We start from the raw sequence: 20,548 nt of genomic DNA, 5'->3' as shown, positions 1-20,548 counted from the left end.
ACTTTCAAAATCATGCACTGCATTTTACAGTTAAATGACGTGATGTGATGATAAACCATTTATGATTTTTCACTATATAAGGGTATTTGATGTAGCATGTTTTTCTGTCAAATGTAAAAAAAACATGATACTATTTTAACACTCTCTGCTCCTCTCTTGAACATGACTTCTCAAAAGTTGGCACGTGACCTTCATTTAGCTGGGAGTGTAAAAGCATATCCCCTGTATTTTTAATGAATTTGCCTATTATGAGCTTTAATAGGTTCAGGATCAGAGCGAACAAGAAGGAGGGGGTGGGGGAGAAAGAGTCAGTTTCTCTGTTGACATTGATCCCAAAGGAACTATTGTCCCACTCAGTTAAAGTTGCCTAGAAGAATGCTGACAGGAAGTGTTGAGTGTGTTGAAGTGAAGAAGTGAGAGGGAAGGGGGTGAGAAAGAAGGATCATATCTCCATCCAGTGGCCAATTGAAATACAGCACTTTGCCCCCTGCTGTCTTCTGCTGTACATCTAATGGACATGATGATAAGAGTTTTTTTGATAACATCTTTAAAAAATCTATCTATCTATCTATCTATCTATCTATCTATCTATCTCTTGAGGGAAGTCGAGCCAAGATTATAGTATTTATACAAATAATGCACGTTATATCCAAGACAATAAGCCCCCCACGATCTAAATCTTTTAATCTTTTCAGAGGTGTGATCCCTGATTAAGTTCTATGAGAGAATCTTGAATATCATCTTATTCATCACGCGAATGATATTATCAAAGTTGCTTATTATGCTCTATATTAAGCCTTTCCCAAATGTGGATCTTCGTGTTCCATTGTGTCATATCCCCACCTCGTTTGAACTTGCTCTGACAGAGAGCTAGAGATCAGTGACACTGACTCCTGTACGGGACGGAGGGATCTGATGCTGCTGCTATCATTGGTGATGTACAGCTCAATCCAATTAGGCTTCACCTCCGGGCTGTGATGCAGCGCGCGGGGCGAACACTCCGGCTCACTCGAAGCTCCACTGAGCGCTAAGTGTGACAGTCCTTACACGCGCTGCTATTTCACTTTAAAACACACTAGCATGGCTTCGTGGCGAGAATAATCAACAGTCCTCGGGGTTTTTGCCCCCCCAACTTCGTATTTCTGCTCAATTCGCACGAGTTCCTTGTGAGATTGAGTTCATACAGAATGAAGAGGAACGACTGCCCTTTCAGCAGGGGTACCACTGATGCCTCTATCCCTTGAGCAGATGGAGGGGGAACTAAGAGGCTAACTGACTTCTTTTTGGTTGTAGAGGTAAAGGAAGAAGAGGCGAACGGCGGGAAGGTAAGATTAAATCGCTTGTATCCGCTTTAAAAGAACGGAGGTCGTTTGGATAGTTGTCCGTCAGATTGCACTGTTGTCAGTGGGCAGAGTAAACTCCGCGGACAGGCATGCCAGAACCAGCTACAGTTCTGCTGCTCTCAGCGTGTAGTCGCTCTTAGAAATAAAGGTTCCTGACAGAAACGGAAAAGGGCTTTGCAACTTGATGAAATTGGTTTTACATAAACTTACAGTCTCAACTCAACGGCTTTTTATCGAGCAAAAGTGCTTCCTAAAAAGAACCCAAGAACCTTTGTGTGAAAGTGTTTGATCAGCTGTCTTGAAACAGGTGCACTGGAAAGTACAGCCTCTACCTCCCTGATTAAGGATTAGTCAGTAATGATTGTACTTCAACAGCTTGAAATGCAAAGTTTATTAGAGGAAAGCGCAAGGATTAGACTAAAAAGTAGACCTTTTTCATCCTATGAGAATTATCTTTATTTTTTATTTGGGTAACCAATGTGTCTCACGTTAGTATTTTTGTTTCTCTCTTGACCATCACCGTAATTGAGTTGATTTTTCCTCAGTAATTAGCCTAGAGTTTACGGAGTAATGTTAGTAATAGGGCACACCAACTTAACCTTGTGGGGATAAAGCATAAAGCTGCGGATATATTTATGTGGGATGGTGATATAATAACGAAATGCAAACTATAGTTTTGATAGCCACATTGCAGTGCTGCAGCATTATGAAATGCTGGCCTATATAGTTTCCTCTCTGGTTGGGAGTTTTAAATAGCCGGCTGTTACGAAGTCTTTTAAGAGCAGGAAATAGAAGCCCGCTAAATAGTCCTACCGGGATTTATCATCAAGACATTCTTAAATACTCAATCGCATTACCGTCTGTCCTCAGAGCCAAAAGTATAGCCTGCTTGACATCCAAATGCTATACAAGAACATTTCAGTTGTCATTATTGTTGAATTTACATGTTCGAGAAAATTATTTAAAAACTACACAAAAATAACATTCGTATGATACGTTCTTTGAAAAAGAATTATTATGGCAATTTTGGTTGCATTTTTTTTAACGTTTATATATATATATATATATATATATATATATATATATATATATATATATATATATATATATATATATATATATACATATATTTTTAAAGTATTTAATAACCCTGGAAATTTCAAAAGGTGTAGCCAAATAGGAATGTTAAGTGGCATAAAAAAAATAAAATAAAAATTGTAGGCTAAGCATGTTTTCAAGATTTTCCACAAATATCATTATCCCAAATTTTTGAATATCAAGGTTTCTTAATGCTATTTCAAAACATGCCTATGCAAAAAAATCTAAGACTATGCCATAAAAAAAGCAAACAAACAAACAAACAAAAAACTTAATGACCTTGACACACACGCACAGGTTTTCTGGTCACATGACAACAAAATGGCCTCCTGCATGTTGATAATGCAACTTCGACTTTATTGGGTTTACACTTTAAACGCTTTCAAACATTTATAATATTTTAAAACTAAATTGTTGTTTCAATAGGCCTACATATAATTGACAGTTACAGCACCTAGATTTTTTTCTTTAACCTCCACAAACTTTTTATTAAGAAGGTAAAAACATGTCCATCTTAGGGCAAATTAAGTCGTATTCTTTATGAATCACATAAAATAAAATAAAAAATAAAAAACATGTTGTTGACCCTATTGCAACTAATGAAGTGCATGCAGGGTCCTTGTTAAGATTCATCCTTTCATAGTCATCTCCTTTCTAAAAACTGCGCTTTTGGAGGCTGCAAAGTTTATTGTAAAGTTTATTTATTTCATCATACACTTTTTGATAATAGGCCAGAAGAGAACTGGCACCCTGACTGAGTCTGGTTTCTCCCAAGGTTTCTTTTTCTCCATCATGCCCTGATGGAGTTTTGGTTCCTTGCCACTGTCGCCTTTGGCTTGGCTTGCTCAGTTGGGGACACTAAACTTATGATCCAAATTATTCAACCAAATATACAAATAAAATTAATTAGGTCTTATTTAATTCTATAAACTATAATACTGATCTGCTAACATTGTCGCTCTATGATAAATTAAAATAAGCATCCAAATAAATCAAATATATTATCATTGTAAAAGCGCTATATAAATAAAGTTGATTGATTGATTGATATTGGTTCGTTAGTTTTTTGGAGAATAAAATAAGGTCATAATAGTGTTGGAGTTCTGAAAGCACTGAATTCATTAAAATTATATTTGTACTGTTTTAATGGTTTTATTTATTTTTCATGTATATATATATATATATATATATATATATATATATATATATATATATATATATATATATATATATATATATATATATATATATATATATATATATATACTGTATGTATTATATAGTATACTTTTAATTATATATATATTAATATATTAACTATAGTCTACTTTTACTTTGCCTATTCGTATTCCTGTGAATTATTACAAATATTATTGGAGTAGTTTTTCTCTTCCATGATAAGTCTTCTTGAAATGTCTTTTATTTTCAGGTGCAACCATGGAGGGCCTTGTCTAAGGTGGATTCATCATATTACTCCTATTTGACATCTGAATTCGCATAACATTTGAGTAGCAGCAGTCATGGCTGAGAGGGCAAACTTTGGGGCTCAGAAGGTCGCCCGTCCACAGGGCTCACTCCCGCCAGAACCCATCGACATTATCCGGACAAAAGCTAGATCCAGAAGAGTCCGGATCAATGTGGGTGGGCTGGTCCATGAGGTGCTATGGAGAACCCTGGACCGACTGCCACGAACGCGTCTGGGGAAACTCAGAGACTGCAACACCCATGAAACCTTAATGGAGATCTGCGACGACTACAGTCTAAATGACAATGAGTATTTCTTTGACAGGCACCCCGGTGCCTTTTCCTCCATTTTAAACTTTTATCGGACTGGAAAGCTACACATGATGGAAGAGATGTGCGCTCTGTCTTTTGGCCAAGAGCTTGACTACTGGGGCATCGATGAGATCTATCTGGAGTCGTGCTGCCAGGCACGGTACCATCAGAAGAAGGAGCAGATGAATGAAGAGCTAAGAAGAGAGGCCGAAACTCTCAGGGAGAAGGAAGGAGATCAGGTGGACACGGGCTGCTGTCCAGACAAAAGGCAGAAGCTCTGGGATTTGCTGGAGAAACCGAGCTCTTCTGTGGCAGCCAAGGTAGGGCAAACACGTGGCCCATACACGCACAATACCAAATATCAGAGTATAGTCACACTAATTGATCACATTATGACATTTCCACTTAGGATGTTCTTTTTGTGCATCGGAGAGAACATTTGATAAACAAACTAGCACTTAAAAAAACACTGAAGAATGATTTTGAAATGAATTTTTAATTTGTCTTACAATGACTAGGGGCGAATTCAAGGGTAAAGTTTGGGCTGCAAAATTCTGAGACTGTTGCTAGCAGTGATATGATGAAATATGAAACCCAAAGATGAATTTATAAATACACAAATCCCATATGCATTTCCCCGGCTGTCATGATTGACATATTAGCCCAGGCTACAATGTCACAAAAGTAGGGGCATATTTGTGGTATATAGCTTGCTAGAGGGAAGATTTATGGTATGGCACGTGAGTGTTTAACTATTTTGGCTGCATTTTCCATCCGGGATTGTTGCTGTTGCTGATGTGGGGAGATGCTCATGGATGACTATGCCTCTTAAATAAAAATGATTAAGAATGATTCATTAAAACAATAAGCCTGTTAAATAAATAAAAAAGCGGCACTTTAAATATCTCTCATTGTGGAGTTAAAGTAAATTTTGACTAATTATATTTTCTTACGCATTAGTAGATTGTCCTGGTGGAAGTTGTTGAGAGTATTGAAATGCTTTTTCACAGCTCTTCAGGAGCTTTCTCTCCACTCACTGCCCAGTCCCTATACACAGATCGCCTACTTCCCAGAATACAGGCAGGGAAAGCAGTCAGAAGAGCCATTAGTGAAATGCTTTAATGTACAGGATTTTTTTCTTAGCCTTTGGCTCTTGAGAAAAGAGACTTTCCAAGGGGTAAATAAAAAAGCATGTTTAAAAAATTAAAAAAGTCACTAGAATCCTGAAAAAATGCATTTTGCATCGGGATTATGGTAAAGACGTCAGCATTGCAATCATGACAACTAACATTCTCATTAAAATGCTCATCCGTAAACTGATTATAGATTATAGTTTTTTAATGCAACACAAAACCAGATGTTATTTCACACATTTAAGGTGAATCATTTGGTGCAGAACTGATACTGAATGCAAAAGGTCTAAAAAGACAGTGGAAAGAAACAAAAGGTAAATTGGAAAAAGTGAGGACAGAAAGGGCAGATGCTAATCCTCATAAACACTCCCACTATCCGGCTCAGTAAACTCTAAGTATCAATTTAAACTGCATCCATATGTTTGCTTGGGCATATTTGTCTACAACTGTTACCTGACCAGAAAGGAGAAGCTACATCATCTCGCTCTGATTCATCGTGTTTGACAGATCTACTTTAGCATCGCGGGAGCGGGACTGGGCAGGTGGAGTTACACGTTCTGCTCTTAGAGAGGAAGATGAAGGTTGAGTCACTGCCACTATGATTTGTTGCCAGTCAATTGAGTGAGTCAGCACAAACACACAGCATTCATTGAGCCTACACCTATCAGCCATAATGTCTGCTCTGACAGGCCAGAAGCAGCTTTGTATTGACTGAAATCACCTTCAAATTTGAATTGTTTAGTTATCATATCACCGTTGTGTTCAGTGGAGGGAGACTGAGAGGGGGAAAAAAATTGGCATGATTGCAACAAGCCTATTTAGATGGTATGGCAGACTTGTGCTCACAGTGTATAGCAGTATATTCAATTACAAAGCAGTTCCCTTCAATAAAACCCACTTTACTGTCTGGAAACAAAATAATGCAACTCTGAGTTTTTGCACGCTTGAATCTGGGTTTTGGGAAAACAGAATGAAGCCCTTTACATTACAGGGGTCCTGTCATAAGGGGTTGAATGTGAGCAGCAAGATTAATGGCCAATGGTTCCTAACCTTGACCTCCACCTTCACTTCTGTGGGTCCAGTGGTTTGGTTATTGGACACTTTTGAGCAGGAAATGACTCGTGGGTTTCTGAGGAGGTATTTCCCAATGCCTGTGGACTGCATGCTGCAGGAAGAATATTGCCGATAATATGTTACTTTGTTGCAATATCAGTTTCATTACATTCCTGTTAGCATTAAATTTGTATATATTTAATATCTATGTTTGCTTTATGGGTTGGGATGTCTTCTCAGCAGTTACATGCGTTGTGGAGCCTATTACATTATGGAAAATTCGTTGTTATAAATAACGTACTGTTATTTTTATCATACATACAAAAGATAATAAATGTACAACTGGATAGTTGCTAGATGGTTGAAAAGAAAAAGCTAACAGTAGTTTAGTGGTCAGCACACTGCTCTCTGTGAGGCAATGGAGATTTAATCTCCTTTGGTGATTTACCTAGTCTGCTCCTACAAATAGACTGCTGGCATTCTGTCTGGCTTATGGCTACAGTGTGTAATGTGGTCACGTGTTAAGTCAGAGCAGTTAATCAATTAGTGAAGGCAGTTTTCCACCCTGCGGAAGTTATTAGGAACATTAGAGGACGTTAACTTTTCCACATTGTTTCCGCTGATTCAGAATGTGATGGCAAACATTGTGAATGGCCTGGGAAGATGGACTTTTATCTATTTCAACCAGCTTGTCTCAGATAAACTTTTTGACATCTCCATGGTGCTGGATGCGGAGGTGTGAGATGTCTGGGGTTTTCATTTCCTCGTCAACCATTTAGTTTCCCCTTAATTCTCTACTCATCTCAGAGGACTTGCGTGGTGTGTCAGAGGAATCGAAGCCTTTCCATCATATGTTCAGGCCGAGCTACTTTAAAGAGCTGTCACATCACCTTGATTTGTGTTGCATCATGCATAAAAATCTTGGGCCTTAAGCCACACAAAGACACATAAAATACAGTATGATAATGATGAATACTTCAGGGGATGCCATTCTTTCATGTTCATTTTAGCTGTTATGATATCTTAATTTTGGTAGTCAAACCATTCAATTTACTCTAAGACTATTAAACAAGATAATGCTAATGAAAATACAAAATGGAGTACACTTTTGCAAAGGAAATATATTTTAAATGTCTGTTTCTCTCAATGTGGCTCACATAGAAAGTGAATCATCCTATAGAGCATATAAATGCATAAATATAAATTTGATCTTTATTTAAATAAAAAACATCTTAAATATATTTTTTTTGTTTTAGATGAATGTTTTTATTATATTTTTATGAATGTCAAATAGCTGTTATCATACTTGATAATGAGAGACAGATATCATAATCTGCAAAGAGGTGTTCGCTGCACATTGTTTTGATAAGATCACTGTTCCTCTGAAATGTCGGTGGTGTGAATAATTTATGTGTATTTACAGTAATTGATCATGACATGATACTCTATGCTCTTAGCTCTGTGGCCAGAGAGCGGAAATGATCTGCACAAAGCACAGGGAATGGGAAAGGGGGAGAAAGGGAAAAAGAAGGAAAAGCTGTTTGGCAGTGGAGGTTCTGTTACTATATAAAGAGGCTTGGCTTCTGGCTGAGACTCTGGGTGCAAGGAGATACCTGGTGAATTCCCCTCGCAGCCATCACTTCAAGAGCCATGGAGGTCAACAGACAAAGTGAATGTGAAGATGAGTAACGGTTACATCCAGTGCTCTTTTGAGAGTCTACTACAGTGAGATTGCATCAGTCATTTTAAAACAATTCACCCTTTGTCCACCACGGTACAGATGTTATTTCTCAATGTACTATTAGAGTGAGGTTGGTAAATTGTCTTGTCTTATCATTATGGGCTGAGCAGAGCTATGTTCATGTGAATAATGTGCTGTCAGGTGACAGGTGAATGTTCACTGTGGTATTTATACTTTCAACTTAATTGAAGTATATTTCAAACGTGTTAATGGTGCTGAAAACAATTACAAATGATTTGTAGCATTTCACCTTAAAAAAGACTATTAAAGATACAAGGTTTTTCAGAACCTACTGTCTAGATATTTATCACTGAAAAAAATATTATTGGTTTAACTTATAAGTTTGTAGCCTGGTTGCCTTAAAATTTTGAGTTTATTGAAATAAAAAAATATTTGTTGATACAATGAAGGAAATTGGTTTAATAAATAAAAACTTAAAATATGATTGTATCCGAACCACATAAAAAATTTGATAAATCATGAAAATTGCACAATTTCACTGCATCATCACAAATAAAACACACACAATTACCCAATATGCTTACAAAATCTTTTAATAATATTTGAATAAAGTTTGTCAATGCTCAAAAATGTTCATTGTATTAACTCATTTTTTTTACTTCAATGAACTCAAAATTTTAAGGCAACCAGGTAGCTTACTTTTGAAATAATTTTATACAGTGTGTGCACAGATTTTGAAGAATAAAAATCAAGAGAGAAATCTAAGCTAAACTTTTTTCCGGTTCATTTATCAAATCCATGTGAGAGTTCAGATGTAGGTTAAAACTATGAAACTCAAAGTATCCTCAGATGGGAACAGACATTGAAAGTAATTGTCATGTTATGTAATCCTGTGCTTTCTTAAAGGAAGGGCTGAGCTTGTGACCCAGAGGGAGCAAACTACTGTACATAGACCCAACATAGGCGTCGAGCGGTGGAACGAGTCCTTTAGCCTCTCCGCCGGCTCAGAGGAGTTTCCAACCCCCACAATGTCACACAATTATGTAGTTAAGCCTGGGAAACCTAAAGGGATTTATCTTTAATCTGAGCAATGAACAAACAAAACAGCTACCGTTCCACCTTTCATTTCACTCCGATGGATAAAATGATGTCTGCTGCAAGTTATAGACAAGATCTGATCCTGTAATTAAAGCTTCATTGAGGGTTAAAGCCAATTATTAATGTAGCATGACTTACAATCAATAAGCATTGAGTCCGTCAGTAGTGTGTTTATTATTCTTTTAGCATGTATGAACTTGTCACATTTTCATATTCAGGATATTTCATAATCTGGAGGATAAACTTCCAAAAAAGGAAAGTAAAATTTTTAATGCCTTTCCTTAATGCCTTTTAATCCTAAAAGACACTGCATACCAAGGGATGTTCAAATGCAGATACAATTATGAAAAAGGCAAAAAGTGATAAACTTTTAAGACGATTATCTACTGTGGTAAAAGAAAAAACAACCCTTTGTGGTATTCGGCGACATGCAAAGCCAAAGTCAGAGGCGCACAAGCCCAAGGGAGGTTGAATCTGCCAGTCGGTCTCAGGTTTGAGCTGTAAAAGCATCAATACTAAAATTATGTTTTACATGACAGCTGAAATTTATTAGACAAGATCATTTCTGTGGTGGATCACTGAGAATATGAATTAATAAGAGTCAATGGGAATATGAAGACTACAGGCCAGATTTACTAAATGGAAAATTAACGTGAGACCGCAAGCCTATTATAAAGCTATGAGGGTGATCTACTGACAATGTGTAAATTAAAGAACACAGACAAAGACATTTCAAAAGCAAAATGGATTAAGACATGCTTTTTTTTTCTGGCATTAAATAATGTAACAAATACCAGTAAATTGACTAACGCAAACCTTAGTAAGCCACGTTGCATGATTTATTTAAATACTCTCCTCACATAAATTTTTCATCTGAAAAGGAAAATGCATAATAATTAAAGTCAGCCTCAAAAATAACTGCACATGTCTTTTCATTGCTCATTTTTTACTGACAGTGTAGTTTGCGCTGGCTCAAGGTGTTAGTAAATCTGACCATAGTTCAAAAGTGGAGTTATTAAAATACTCATAGTTAAAACAAATATCTGATGGAATAAAAACAGTGATAAATACAGTAAAATTTACATTTTCTTTCATTGAAATTTTGTTATGAAGACAATATATTTAAGGTCATGCATGGGAAATTTCCTCCTATCTAGTTCTGTATTAATGGGTAACTGCAGTAACTGGATATATATGTATATATATATATATATATATATATATATATATATATATATATATATATATATATATATATATATATATATATATATATAATTTAGGTGTAGAACTTCAATTTAGGGTGTACTGAATGCAGAAAGCCAGGTTTTTGTTTTTTGTTTTGTAAAATCAGATCTGATCCCATGCTGTTCTACTAATGATGCTCTTTCTTAGGCAATCTTTGTGCTATTCATACATTGTGACAGCAAAATTCATGCTATTAGCTCCACCTTCCCAACCCACAACAGCTAAAACCCTGCCACGGGCAGGAGCACTGCCAGTCTTGTAGGATAAGTCTTAGAGTTTTATCCTCTGAGCTCAACCTCTCCTTGAACCCAGTTGTGATTTCCATTCTGAGAGATGATTTTTGGGGGTCAAATGTCGAGCAAATTCTCGTGGACCATGTATGAGGGCAGATATGTTAGATTGTGTTAAAAATAGACAGTGGCAGTTGGACGGACTGAATAGCAGGCTGTGCACTGTGTTTAAGTAGAGGTTGCCTGCCTACCCCACTTGTGAGGCTGAATATTTTGCATGCGAGTAAGTGGTAGGCTGAGGGCTAGCCTGTAAATCACAAGCAGTCATCAGGGCCGCATTATTGACTAATCACTATAATCACGACCCCCTGCTTCCTCCCACCCCCGCGCATGCAAAGACTGTCAGGGTAGGGCAGTCATCTTACTATCTTGTAGCTCAGCTGCTCTCATGCGAGTTTGAACCTCCGTTAGTTTCACATGTACATGGACACTACATTGCACCTTTTAGAGGAACTGGATATAGTGTGTCTCTTACTCAGCAAAAGCTACATGACAAATGTGGGAGTTGAGCTCCAAATGAACCTGTCCTATAAAAAAACACAATCAAACAGATCCCATGACACCCCTTTATAAATAACCCTTCAGTATTGATCAAGACATTCTAGTGTTTCCAGACAGAGTTTCTTCTTCCTCTCATAGCTGTAATGATAACGATGTACTCCAGAAATAATTTAACCTTCAATTCCTCTCAGGAACAGGGGTGTCTTCCGAGGAGCTGTACGGGACGCTTTATATAGAGTTTTAACAGCAAATAATGATCGACGGTAACAAAATGCACTTCTCAGTCCTCCTCAGTTTGTTTGACTAAAGCATTTTTATTTCTATTATATAGGGTGTTCTTTAGAAAGGTATCTCAAGCAGTTCAGCAGAGAGAAAACAGGAACAAGGGTCTGTCCAGCAATAGATAGCAATATTGTTTGTGCAGGGATGTTTCTGAAAGAAGAACTGAAAACTTGGCCTGTTGTAATTGTTTGTGAGAGAACACATTACTGAGTCATTTGAGCATCCAACCAAGGTTTGCAGATAAAAGGAGATGGATTTAACACTCTAATTCCTGAAGCACAGGGCGTTTGCTGGATAAGTGGTTTGTACGGAGAAGGCGCTGTCCATGGTGCTGGCCTGAAACATGAATCAGCTTTACCAAATGTCCAATAGAAAAATAGAAAAATCTTCATTTTTCTGTTTTCCTGGTCTTTGACCTGGCATGTGAACCTTTTTACAATACAGGTAAATCCACCTCACCAGGCAGATTAAAAGGCAAATCCTCATGTTCGGTCAGATTGCCTTCAGTTTTTCCACATTTGTATTATTTGTGATTATTTTAAGATCCTCAGTTCAGTGCCAAGGCAATAATTCTTTTGCAGTGAATTTGAATGAGAAAAATCATCCAGATATTTTTTTTGTACTAGCTCACTATAAAGGCCAGATGTTTCAAGGACCAGAGCAGCTCAACCTCTCACACTAACCAGCCTATTTGACCCATTAGATTTACTGTTTAAAACCTTACATTCTGCTCATGTACATTGTGGTTCTGGTTTAGTGGTCTTTTGAAAATGTACATGTTTAACATGCTACATGAAAGGAAATTAAAACATGACTTAAAATTACTCATTAAAGACAAAATGTATTATCTATTTATTTTCGTTTATTACATGCCTTTCTGGAATTCTCTAATCTGCGCCACCTAGTGGTCAGATATGTCCTCATATTTGCCGTTGTCCATGGCAGATCCTCAAAGTTGTGCGATTGTCAAGAAAATTACTTTAGCATTAATATTACCATAATATTGTTACAGGTTTCTTCTTGTTTGTACATTGTAATGGATTGATTTTCTTTATTAGCTCTATATTAATATATAATCTTGGTTTTAATTGCCCTTGTAACATATTGGCAACGCTATTGCCACAAGAACAATATAGGCATTAGAGGTATTAGATATTCACACTATTAACAACAGCAGCTGTCAGACAAAAAAAGTGACACGTTTCAGTGCTTTTAAAATATTACATGTTTGTGGCACTTTTTTGCTTTTAGTTTATTCCAAAAAATTTATGTATAATTTGAACTATTTTATAAAATGTAATAAATTTGGGTTTCTAAAGAGTCCACTTCGTGTATTGTCCCCCAAAATTTAAATGTTCAAATTATTAGGAAATTGAATCACATTTTACTACTATTCAGCATTGATAATTCCCAACGGTCGCATACATGCTGAACTCGCTGAAACACTGTCAATGCAGAGGAATGTATAAATCCACTGTGCAATAATAATAATAATAATTACATGACACTAAAATGAGGCAAAATAACATAAAATGGAATATAAAACACTCAGTGCACATTGTTAATACCAAAAATATGAAACGTTTCCCAATAATTACTAGTGAATCACACTTTCATTTTAACATTGTTTTTTTACATAGTTTTTTAAATTATGTTTTAATGTAAAAGTATACATATGCCTTTTCCACCTTCTGAAAAAAATATTTTCTTTACAGTAAAATGGCATTGTATTGTCTTTTAAATTACAATTTTAGTCCCCCATAAACAGTAAAGTAACTAACAGTTAATCAACTAAATATTACAATTAATTGTATATATTTTTTACATTCTTTTTCTGTTAAAATGACTTCTAGTTTACAATGCTGTCATCAAAAATTCTCTAAAAACATCACGATCATGCTGCTATCATCAGCGGTGTCAGAATAGTGTATGGACACTAAAGTCCAAGCAATGTTCTGACTTTTATGGTGACTTTAAGTTTGAAGGACATGAATTCCCAGCCCAATGTGTCGCCGTGGTCAGCTCATTAACCAGGTTCTATAAAAACATTCATATCAAGGTACGTCTGACAGGCCTCAGTTTAATGCCTCTGCTGACACATGTATTTGTTCTCAACACGAGATGCAGGAGCGATAAGCACTGAAGGAGAAAGGCAGGAGGATTAGTTAACTGTCCTCATCTGTGGATCTGTATAAACATGATTACATGGGCAATGATCTCAACACAGGGAGAATTCTGGCATTATGCCAAGGCTTATGCGTACAGGGAAGCACAGGAAGCACCAAGAGAGTCACCTATAACGCTAATTTAACTCAGTTTCAGAGAGAGGGTGTACCTTGCTGATGTCAAAAAACTTTTGTTTACATTTGTTTCACGTGTTCTTCAAGGGACGAAGGGCGTCCTTTGACTCTTGGAAGTATTGCCATGTTCGTTTTGTATTTTCAGAGTGATGTTTTGGAACGTAAAAAAGAAAGCACATTGTATTATGAAGAACTAAAACACTGAATTGGATCTCAATTGGATGGGATATAACGTGTCCCATAGAGTTACCTCAGTGACCTTCTCCTCAGGGATTAAAATCAGCTCTTTTTTTACTCTCATCTTCGTGGGTGCGCCAACCTCTGACTGGACTTTAGGTCTCTTGGTCACAGCCAGACGCTACTCAACCCTACCTGGCGGGGACAATCCCTGCGTCAAGCGATGCCAATTACAGTCTCCCTGGGGGCTATTCAGAATCCTTTCCTTACTTCTACTGCATTACACAATGTCAGCAGGCATATGTTTTATTTGTGCCTACCCGTTAAGCCAGACATTTGTTTAGCCTGCCTCACCAGTTGTTTGACATGCTCTAGCAGCACTCAATACTTGTGTGATCAATACAACAAGGCACTGTTTTACTACCCAAATGACATTGGTGTAGCAGGTGTAGAAATAGTTTCAGTGCCATTTTATCGCCTTTAATTGCAGAGTTGACAGACCCATTGCTGGTTAAATATTCACTGCTTTATTCAAGCCCTCTACAAGACCTTTGAATAAACTGAAAGGCGATTATTGTAATCTAATGTAAGTATCACATTCGGAAAACGTTGACATTTTTCACTCTTGTTTGAGAACTGCATGGACCTTGTGAAAGATGTTCACATTGTCGTCTGTGTGGGAGGACATTTCAGGATAATTGTAATAGGATTGAGTTTCTATCTATAGTAAGGATATAGAAAGGTTAGGAGCAGTTACTCAGTCTTTCCCCTCCCCCCACAAGGGAAGAATCAACCTGTAATCTCTTTAGTCTTCCTTAAACATTGTAATATTAGTAAAAGATAGTGTGCTGGCTGCGCCATAGTGCTGATCGTGCGAAATTAGCTAAATCACCCATTCCTCTGGCTCATCATGCGTGTCATATATATTTTTTTGAGTTTTGAGCAATTTAAATGACTTAATGTGACTTCATATTTAAACTATTCTAGTGTAATATCATGAAGAAGTCTATCAAATGTGCTGAATATGTAAAAGTGTGTTATTACATCTCTTTCATAAGAGTATGTGCACCATCCACAATGACAGGACACTGTCAAGGTCAGCCGTTTTATTCTCCACCCAGGATCATTATTAATCCTCTCTTAATGCAGTTCCAGTGAATGAGTAACAGTTCCTCAATTTATTGCTCAGTTGTTTAGGTGTAGCACATCATAGTTTGTTATATATATTTATATATTGTTGTTATATATTGTTTTTTTTTCACAAGAGAGGGGATATAGAAAAGATGAATGTCTGAAAGTCTAAAGAGGCTGGTAAAGACATTGTAAAATAAAATCAGCTCATCGTGGTCTAGAAAATGCCCTTAAGAAGCTCTAAAACTTGCAAATGAGTTTTAAACACTGTAGGGGTAACACATTACAAATAGCGCGAGTTACGTAATCAGATTACTTTTCAAGTAACTAGTAAAGTAATGCATTGCTTGCAATTTACAATATCTGAGTCAATTTTTCCGTCCTTCGGATGAGATGTTAAACCGAGGTCCTGACTCTCTGTGGTCATTAAAAATCCCAGGATCTCTTTCGGAAAAAGAGTAGGGGTGTAACCCCGGCATCCAGGCCAAATTTGCCCACTGGCCTCTGTCCATCATGGCCTCCTAATAATCCCCATAACCTGATTGGCTTCATCACTAGGTCTCCTCTCCACCAATCAGCTGGTGTGTGGTGAGCGTTCTGGTGCAATATGGCTGCCGTCGCATCATCCAGGTGGATGCTGCACATTGGTGGTGGTTGAGGAGATTCCCCCCTTCAATGTAAAGCGCTTTGAGTGCCTTGAAAAGCGCTATATAAATCGAACGCATTATTATTATTATTAAATAAGTACTTTGTATTCCCATTTATTGAGCGGCACTCCCCCATGTTGAGAGGAATCGGGAGGAAGTGCAGGGGTTTAGTATGCGCTGTGTAAACGTGATGGTTATTGTAGTTCTGGACTAAAAGCCAACAACATGCATTTACTCGTCTCACTTGCACAAAAACAGATTTTTTATTCTACAAAAGGAAAAAAAAAAACGGTGAAATGCAAACTCATAATATTACACAAACCTGCAATAATGCCTACCTGGACAATGTTCACAGACTGACATTCTCTTACATATACATCAAAAGGTTTGCATTGGTAATGCATTTTTTTATTTTCAAGAATGTGATGTTATTTCTACATGTAATGCAGAAAACAGGAAAATTGATCTGAAATGCAATATAATAGCCAGACAAGTGACTCAGTCTGATCAGGGTTATTTGATTACCTTGCAAGATGATTTAGATAACCTCACGGGACAACCTCCATATTCTAACAAAGTAGCTGATCAATAAGTGCTTGTCAAAGCCATTTGTGAATTGATGTGCTGTAACAGAATGAGTGAACAGGCGATGCAGATCACATTATCCTAATAAGGATGAGGGCAGTCTCTTTCACTCTCATTTCTGTTTCCACTCAGACCCATTAGCATTTTCATTATCATAAATTCCAAGAAATGTCCCTTATTCTTAGCTTAATGTTTTGAATATATGCAACACTTAAAATGTACGTTTAAGTATGTTAAAGTATGTTTTATATATTCTGTATGAGTGTACAGTGGTCCTAATTTGGACACTTATGGAAACTGCATGTTATATGTAAAAATACCCCAAAAAGTAAAATTAAATGAAAATAAAATGCCTGAATATATAATTGTATTAGTATTATGTGTGATCATTTGATATATTTTTGCATAAATGTCCAAATAGTTTTATGGTTTTTGGGGCCACTATGTGTATATAACATTTAACTTCACACCACTAAATCTCTGCTTTTCCCCTCTTTTTCTTTTTCACAGATTCTGGCCATAATATCAATTCTGTTCATTATCCTCTCAACCATTGCACTGTCACTGAACACCCTGCCTGAATTACAAGTCATTGATGAATTCGGACAGTCCAACGACAACCCAAACCTGGCCCACGTTGAAGCCATTTGCATCGCCTGGTTCACTATGGAGTACATTCTCCGTTTTTTGTCTTCGCCAAATAAGTGGAAGTTCTTCAAAGGTCCTCTGAATGTCATTGATCTGTTGGCTATCCTCCCTTATTATGTCACAATATTTCTCACAGAATCCAACAAGAGTGTCCTCCAGTTCCAGAATGTGCGCAGGGTAGTTCAGATCTTCCGGATCATGAGAATCCTGAGAATCCTGAAACTCGCGAGACACTCGACTGGTCTTCAGTCTCTCGGGTTCACTCTGAGAAGGAGCTATAATGAACTCGGGCTGTTAATATTGTTTTTAGCCATGGGCATCATGATCTTCTCCAGTCTGGTGTTCTTTGCTGAAAAAGATGAAGATGCTACGAAATTCACCAGTATTCCTGCTTCATTCTGGTGGGCAACAATTACCATGACAACTGTGGGTTATGGAGATATCTATCCCCAAACTCTCCTGGGAAAAATAGTGGGTGGACTCTGTTGTATCGCTGGTGTGTTAGTAATTGCTCTGCCCATTCCTATAATTGTCAACAACTTCTCTGAGTTCTACAAAGAACAGAAGCGACAAGAAAAGGCTATCAAACGAAGAGAAGCACTTGAGAGGGCCAAGAGGAACGGGAGCATTGTGTCAATGAACCTGAAAGATGCCTTCACTCGCAATATGGAACTACTGGACGTTGTGATCGAAAAGAATGAGGAGAAGGGCTCAGACAATCATTTGTCACCCAGTCGCTGGAACTATCAGAAGAACCCGAACTCTGACTTGGTTTCCAAAGGCTATGATGCAAAATATCAAGAAGTAGCCCAGTTGGCTTCTCCAGATCGCTTATTAAAACCTACTTCAAGCCCTCAGCGACTGAACGCGAAATCCCTCGAGCAAATGTACAACCAGATGACGGCCGCCTCGTCCATGAGCAGCAGCGGACCTTCGGTTTCCAAAGCAAGCACTGTCGTTAAAGAAGAAGAGATGGAGATGAAAGTAGTGCAATGTGAACCACGGATCAAAGAGAGACCCGTCACGGAGATCAGAAGCCTGTCCAGCGTGGACAGTTTCGCCAGCTGTGCCACAGACATCAGTGAGGTCGAAAGAAGCGCGCTTCTGCCCAATTTTTCAGGAACGCACACAAGACATCCACGCGCTCCTCCGCCACTCGACCTCAGCCAGATCACCTCCCTGGAGAAACGAGCCCCTGAGAGAGCAAAGCAGGCCCCGATTATTAAAGAAGGCCTCTACGAGTTTATCCAGTGCAAGTCAGACGGCAGCACCATGTCACAGGGCGAGGAGAACCAAAGCTTCGATCCGAGCGGTGAAAACGTGAGGAGCCCTCCACGAGGAAACCAAGTCAAAGTCAAGGGACTCAAAGTGAACTTCACCGAATCTGCAGACGAGGGGGCTTCTAACTTGCACCTAGTCGTGACGGATGACGCGGCCACACTGACACCAAAGCTACCGGTATCTGACCCATTACTGCTAGCAGGTTCTCCTCGGCAGAGTCCCAGGTCCCCGGGGAAAGGCTTCGAAGGGGATGGAGCCACAAGCTCACTAGGATTCAGCCTGATGTCGCCTGAAAGTCAAAGAGGGAGAAACCACGTCGACAGAGCCGCTGTTAGTCCCACGTCCCCTAAAAGTGCACAAAACTGTGCTTCTGCAACGGTTGGCGCCGTTGGAGTGGAAGACAGCATTCAAAGTGGACAGAAAGTGGACAACCACCTGCTTTCCCCTGATATCCTGAAGTCTTCAGGGGAGGGAGGTCGCTCACCACCGTGTGAAACTAGCATGTGATGTGCTGAGTTGCATTAACATGTTATCTGTGTTGTTCACAGAACAAATTCATCTAAGTATGTGGACAGAGAGAGCAACTGATGTAGTGAAAGGGATTTTCTTTTGTCTTTCTTCGACACTACTGGACTGCATAGCCGCAGAGATTGACTTTATGATCCAGAGAGACAAGGTCTGCTTTCAACTTCAGGAGCTTAGTGATATTCATTCAGAGGGAGGACATTCAAGAACAAAACATACTCTTATTATTCTAACATTATTATTTTGTAACAGTATGACCCTCCATGTGAAGGATTAGTTAGCTGAGTCATATATCTTTTGAATCAAAGACTGATTAAGGCAACTGTGATGAGATACCACAAATTCTTCATTGTAGATTTACAGCCCTGCAGATGTTGTAAGCATACACATTTTTAAAAGACTAACCACTTTAAAATTTGTGTTGGGTTTGTTTAATAGTTCTGACCAAAGTGCTACCAGTGTAAATTGGCAGTCAGCATTTGACTTGAAATAATATTTTTGACCAAAATATGCCTTCATTTGATGTTTTCTTGCTGAGTGATAGGCTATTATTCCTCAGTGGTCATATGTGAAGCAAACACAAAGTTTTCCGTTCCCTTTGCAAATGCAGATCAAATCAAATTCCATTTTTTCCTTTAACTGTCCCTTTGAACAAGTAATACAAGAGGAAAGACGTAGAAAAAAGACTCTTAACAAAAATAAAACATGTCAGTAGTAAATATTCTGATATATATTTGAGCATGTCTGTTTCAATGAAACGCAAGTTCAAGTGTTTCCATTTGCATCACTTTATAGTTGAGCCATAGCCTACCTAGAAATACTTATATTTGATTAAATAGTTTAGCATGTTTACTGCTGTGGACATCTCTCCACATCAGTGAATCTGTACAGAAAGATGTTTTTTTATGTTGCCTTCAATTCAGAAACAGTTGAGGGAAACCTACGATGGCCATAGTAAATCAACTATGCCCTCTGCTGGATGAAGGAAATGGCACTTTATTTCTATGAGATGCCAGCTTGACTGGATGGGAGTATTGTATTTAAGGAATGTTATTTTAAAATATTTCTCCCTAACAAGCAATACAGTTGCCCGGGTAACAGAGGTCAACGGGTGTCAACAGCTAAAAGTAGAACCTGGAATGAGTGTATGATTTGTATGTTAACTGAACATTCAAGACATTATCATCTACATCCATTTAGCATAGAAACCCAGGTACACAAGTTGTGTGATGTTAATCGTACTCAAGTTATTTGTCAAACTAGGCAGGAACAAATCCTGCTTTAAGTATTCAAATCGGTGCCTTTTCATAAACAGTCATTTATGAGAAGGCGTTAAGATCTATGGTTTGGTTCAGACAAGTCTGTACAGAAAGTCCTACTTTTTATAGAGTTAAATATGCAAATACAATTAAGTTCTCAGGTTTTTTAATGTAATCTTGAAAGCCCTAATGTTTCTGTATGTAAAATCTTTTTTTGCTGATGTCATATCAAAAGGAACAATAAGCTGCATGATCATCTACTTGCACAAGATTTGAGCAGATTTATCTTTAATACGACTTGACTATTATATGTACATTTCAAAACAGACTTTCATTTCTGCATATCAAACTTTTCCCCCATTAAGTTTGGATTCTAGTTTGTATATCAATGTGATGTTTATAGTTGTACATCTTTTCTTTGAAATAGTGACTGCATTGTTCCAGATACCTAGAACGACCATTAAACAAATA

The 20,548-nt window shown here is 37.8% G+C and overlaps 1 protein-coding gene across 1 annotated transcript; it reads left to right on the top strand.

The window, feature by feature from the left end:
- The first annotated feature begins 988 nt into the window (after positions 1-988).
- kcnb2a (potassium voltage-gated channel subfamily B member 2a) lies at positions 989-19,456 on the top strand. Its single transcript, XM_067453027.1, has 3 exons — positions 989-1,325; positions 3,871-4,537; positions 16,875-19,456. Exons 2-3 carry the CDS (start codon positions 3,962-3,964, stop codon positions 18,798-18,800), a joined length of 2,502 nt encoding a protein of 833 aa, XP_067309128.1. The 5' UTR covers positions 989-1,325; positions 3,871-3,961; the 3' UTR covers positions 18,801-19,456.
- The last annotated feature ends 1,092 nt before the right edge of the window (positions 19,457-20,548 follow it).

The sequence above is a fragment of the Pseudorasbora parva genome, chromosome 9 (assembly GCF_024679245.1).
Source record: "Pseudorasbora parva isolate DD20220531a chromosome 9, ASM2467924v1, whole genome shotgun sequence".
In the NCBI taxonomy this organism is placed as follows: domain Eukaryota; kingdom Metazoa; phylum Chordata; class Actinopteri; order Cypriniformes; family Gobionidae; genus Pseudorasbora; species Pseudorasbora parva.
The sequence above is the reverse complement of the archived record's forward strand: the minus strand, read 5'-3'. Positions and strand labels throughout refer to the sequence as shown.

Coding starts and splice junctions, on each gene's coding strand:
- kcnb2a (XM_067453027.1), top strand. CDS start 3,962: ATGGCTGAGAGGGCAAACTTTGGGGCTCAGAAGGTCGCCCGTCCACAG. Junction 4,538..16,874: donor GCTCTTCTGTGGCAGCCAAG/GTAGGGCAAACA, acceptor TCTTTTTCACAG/ATTCTGGCCATAATATCAAT.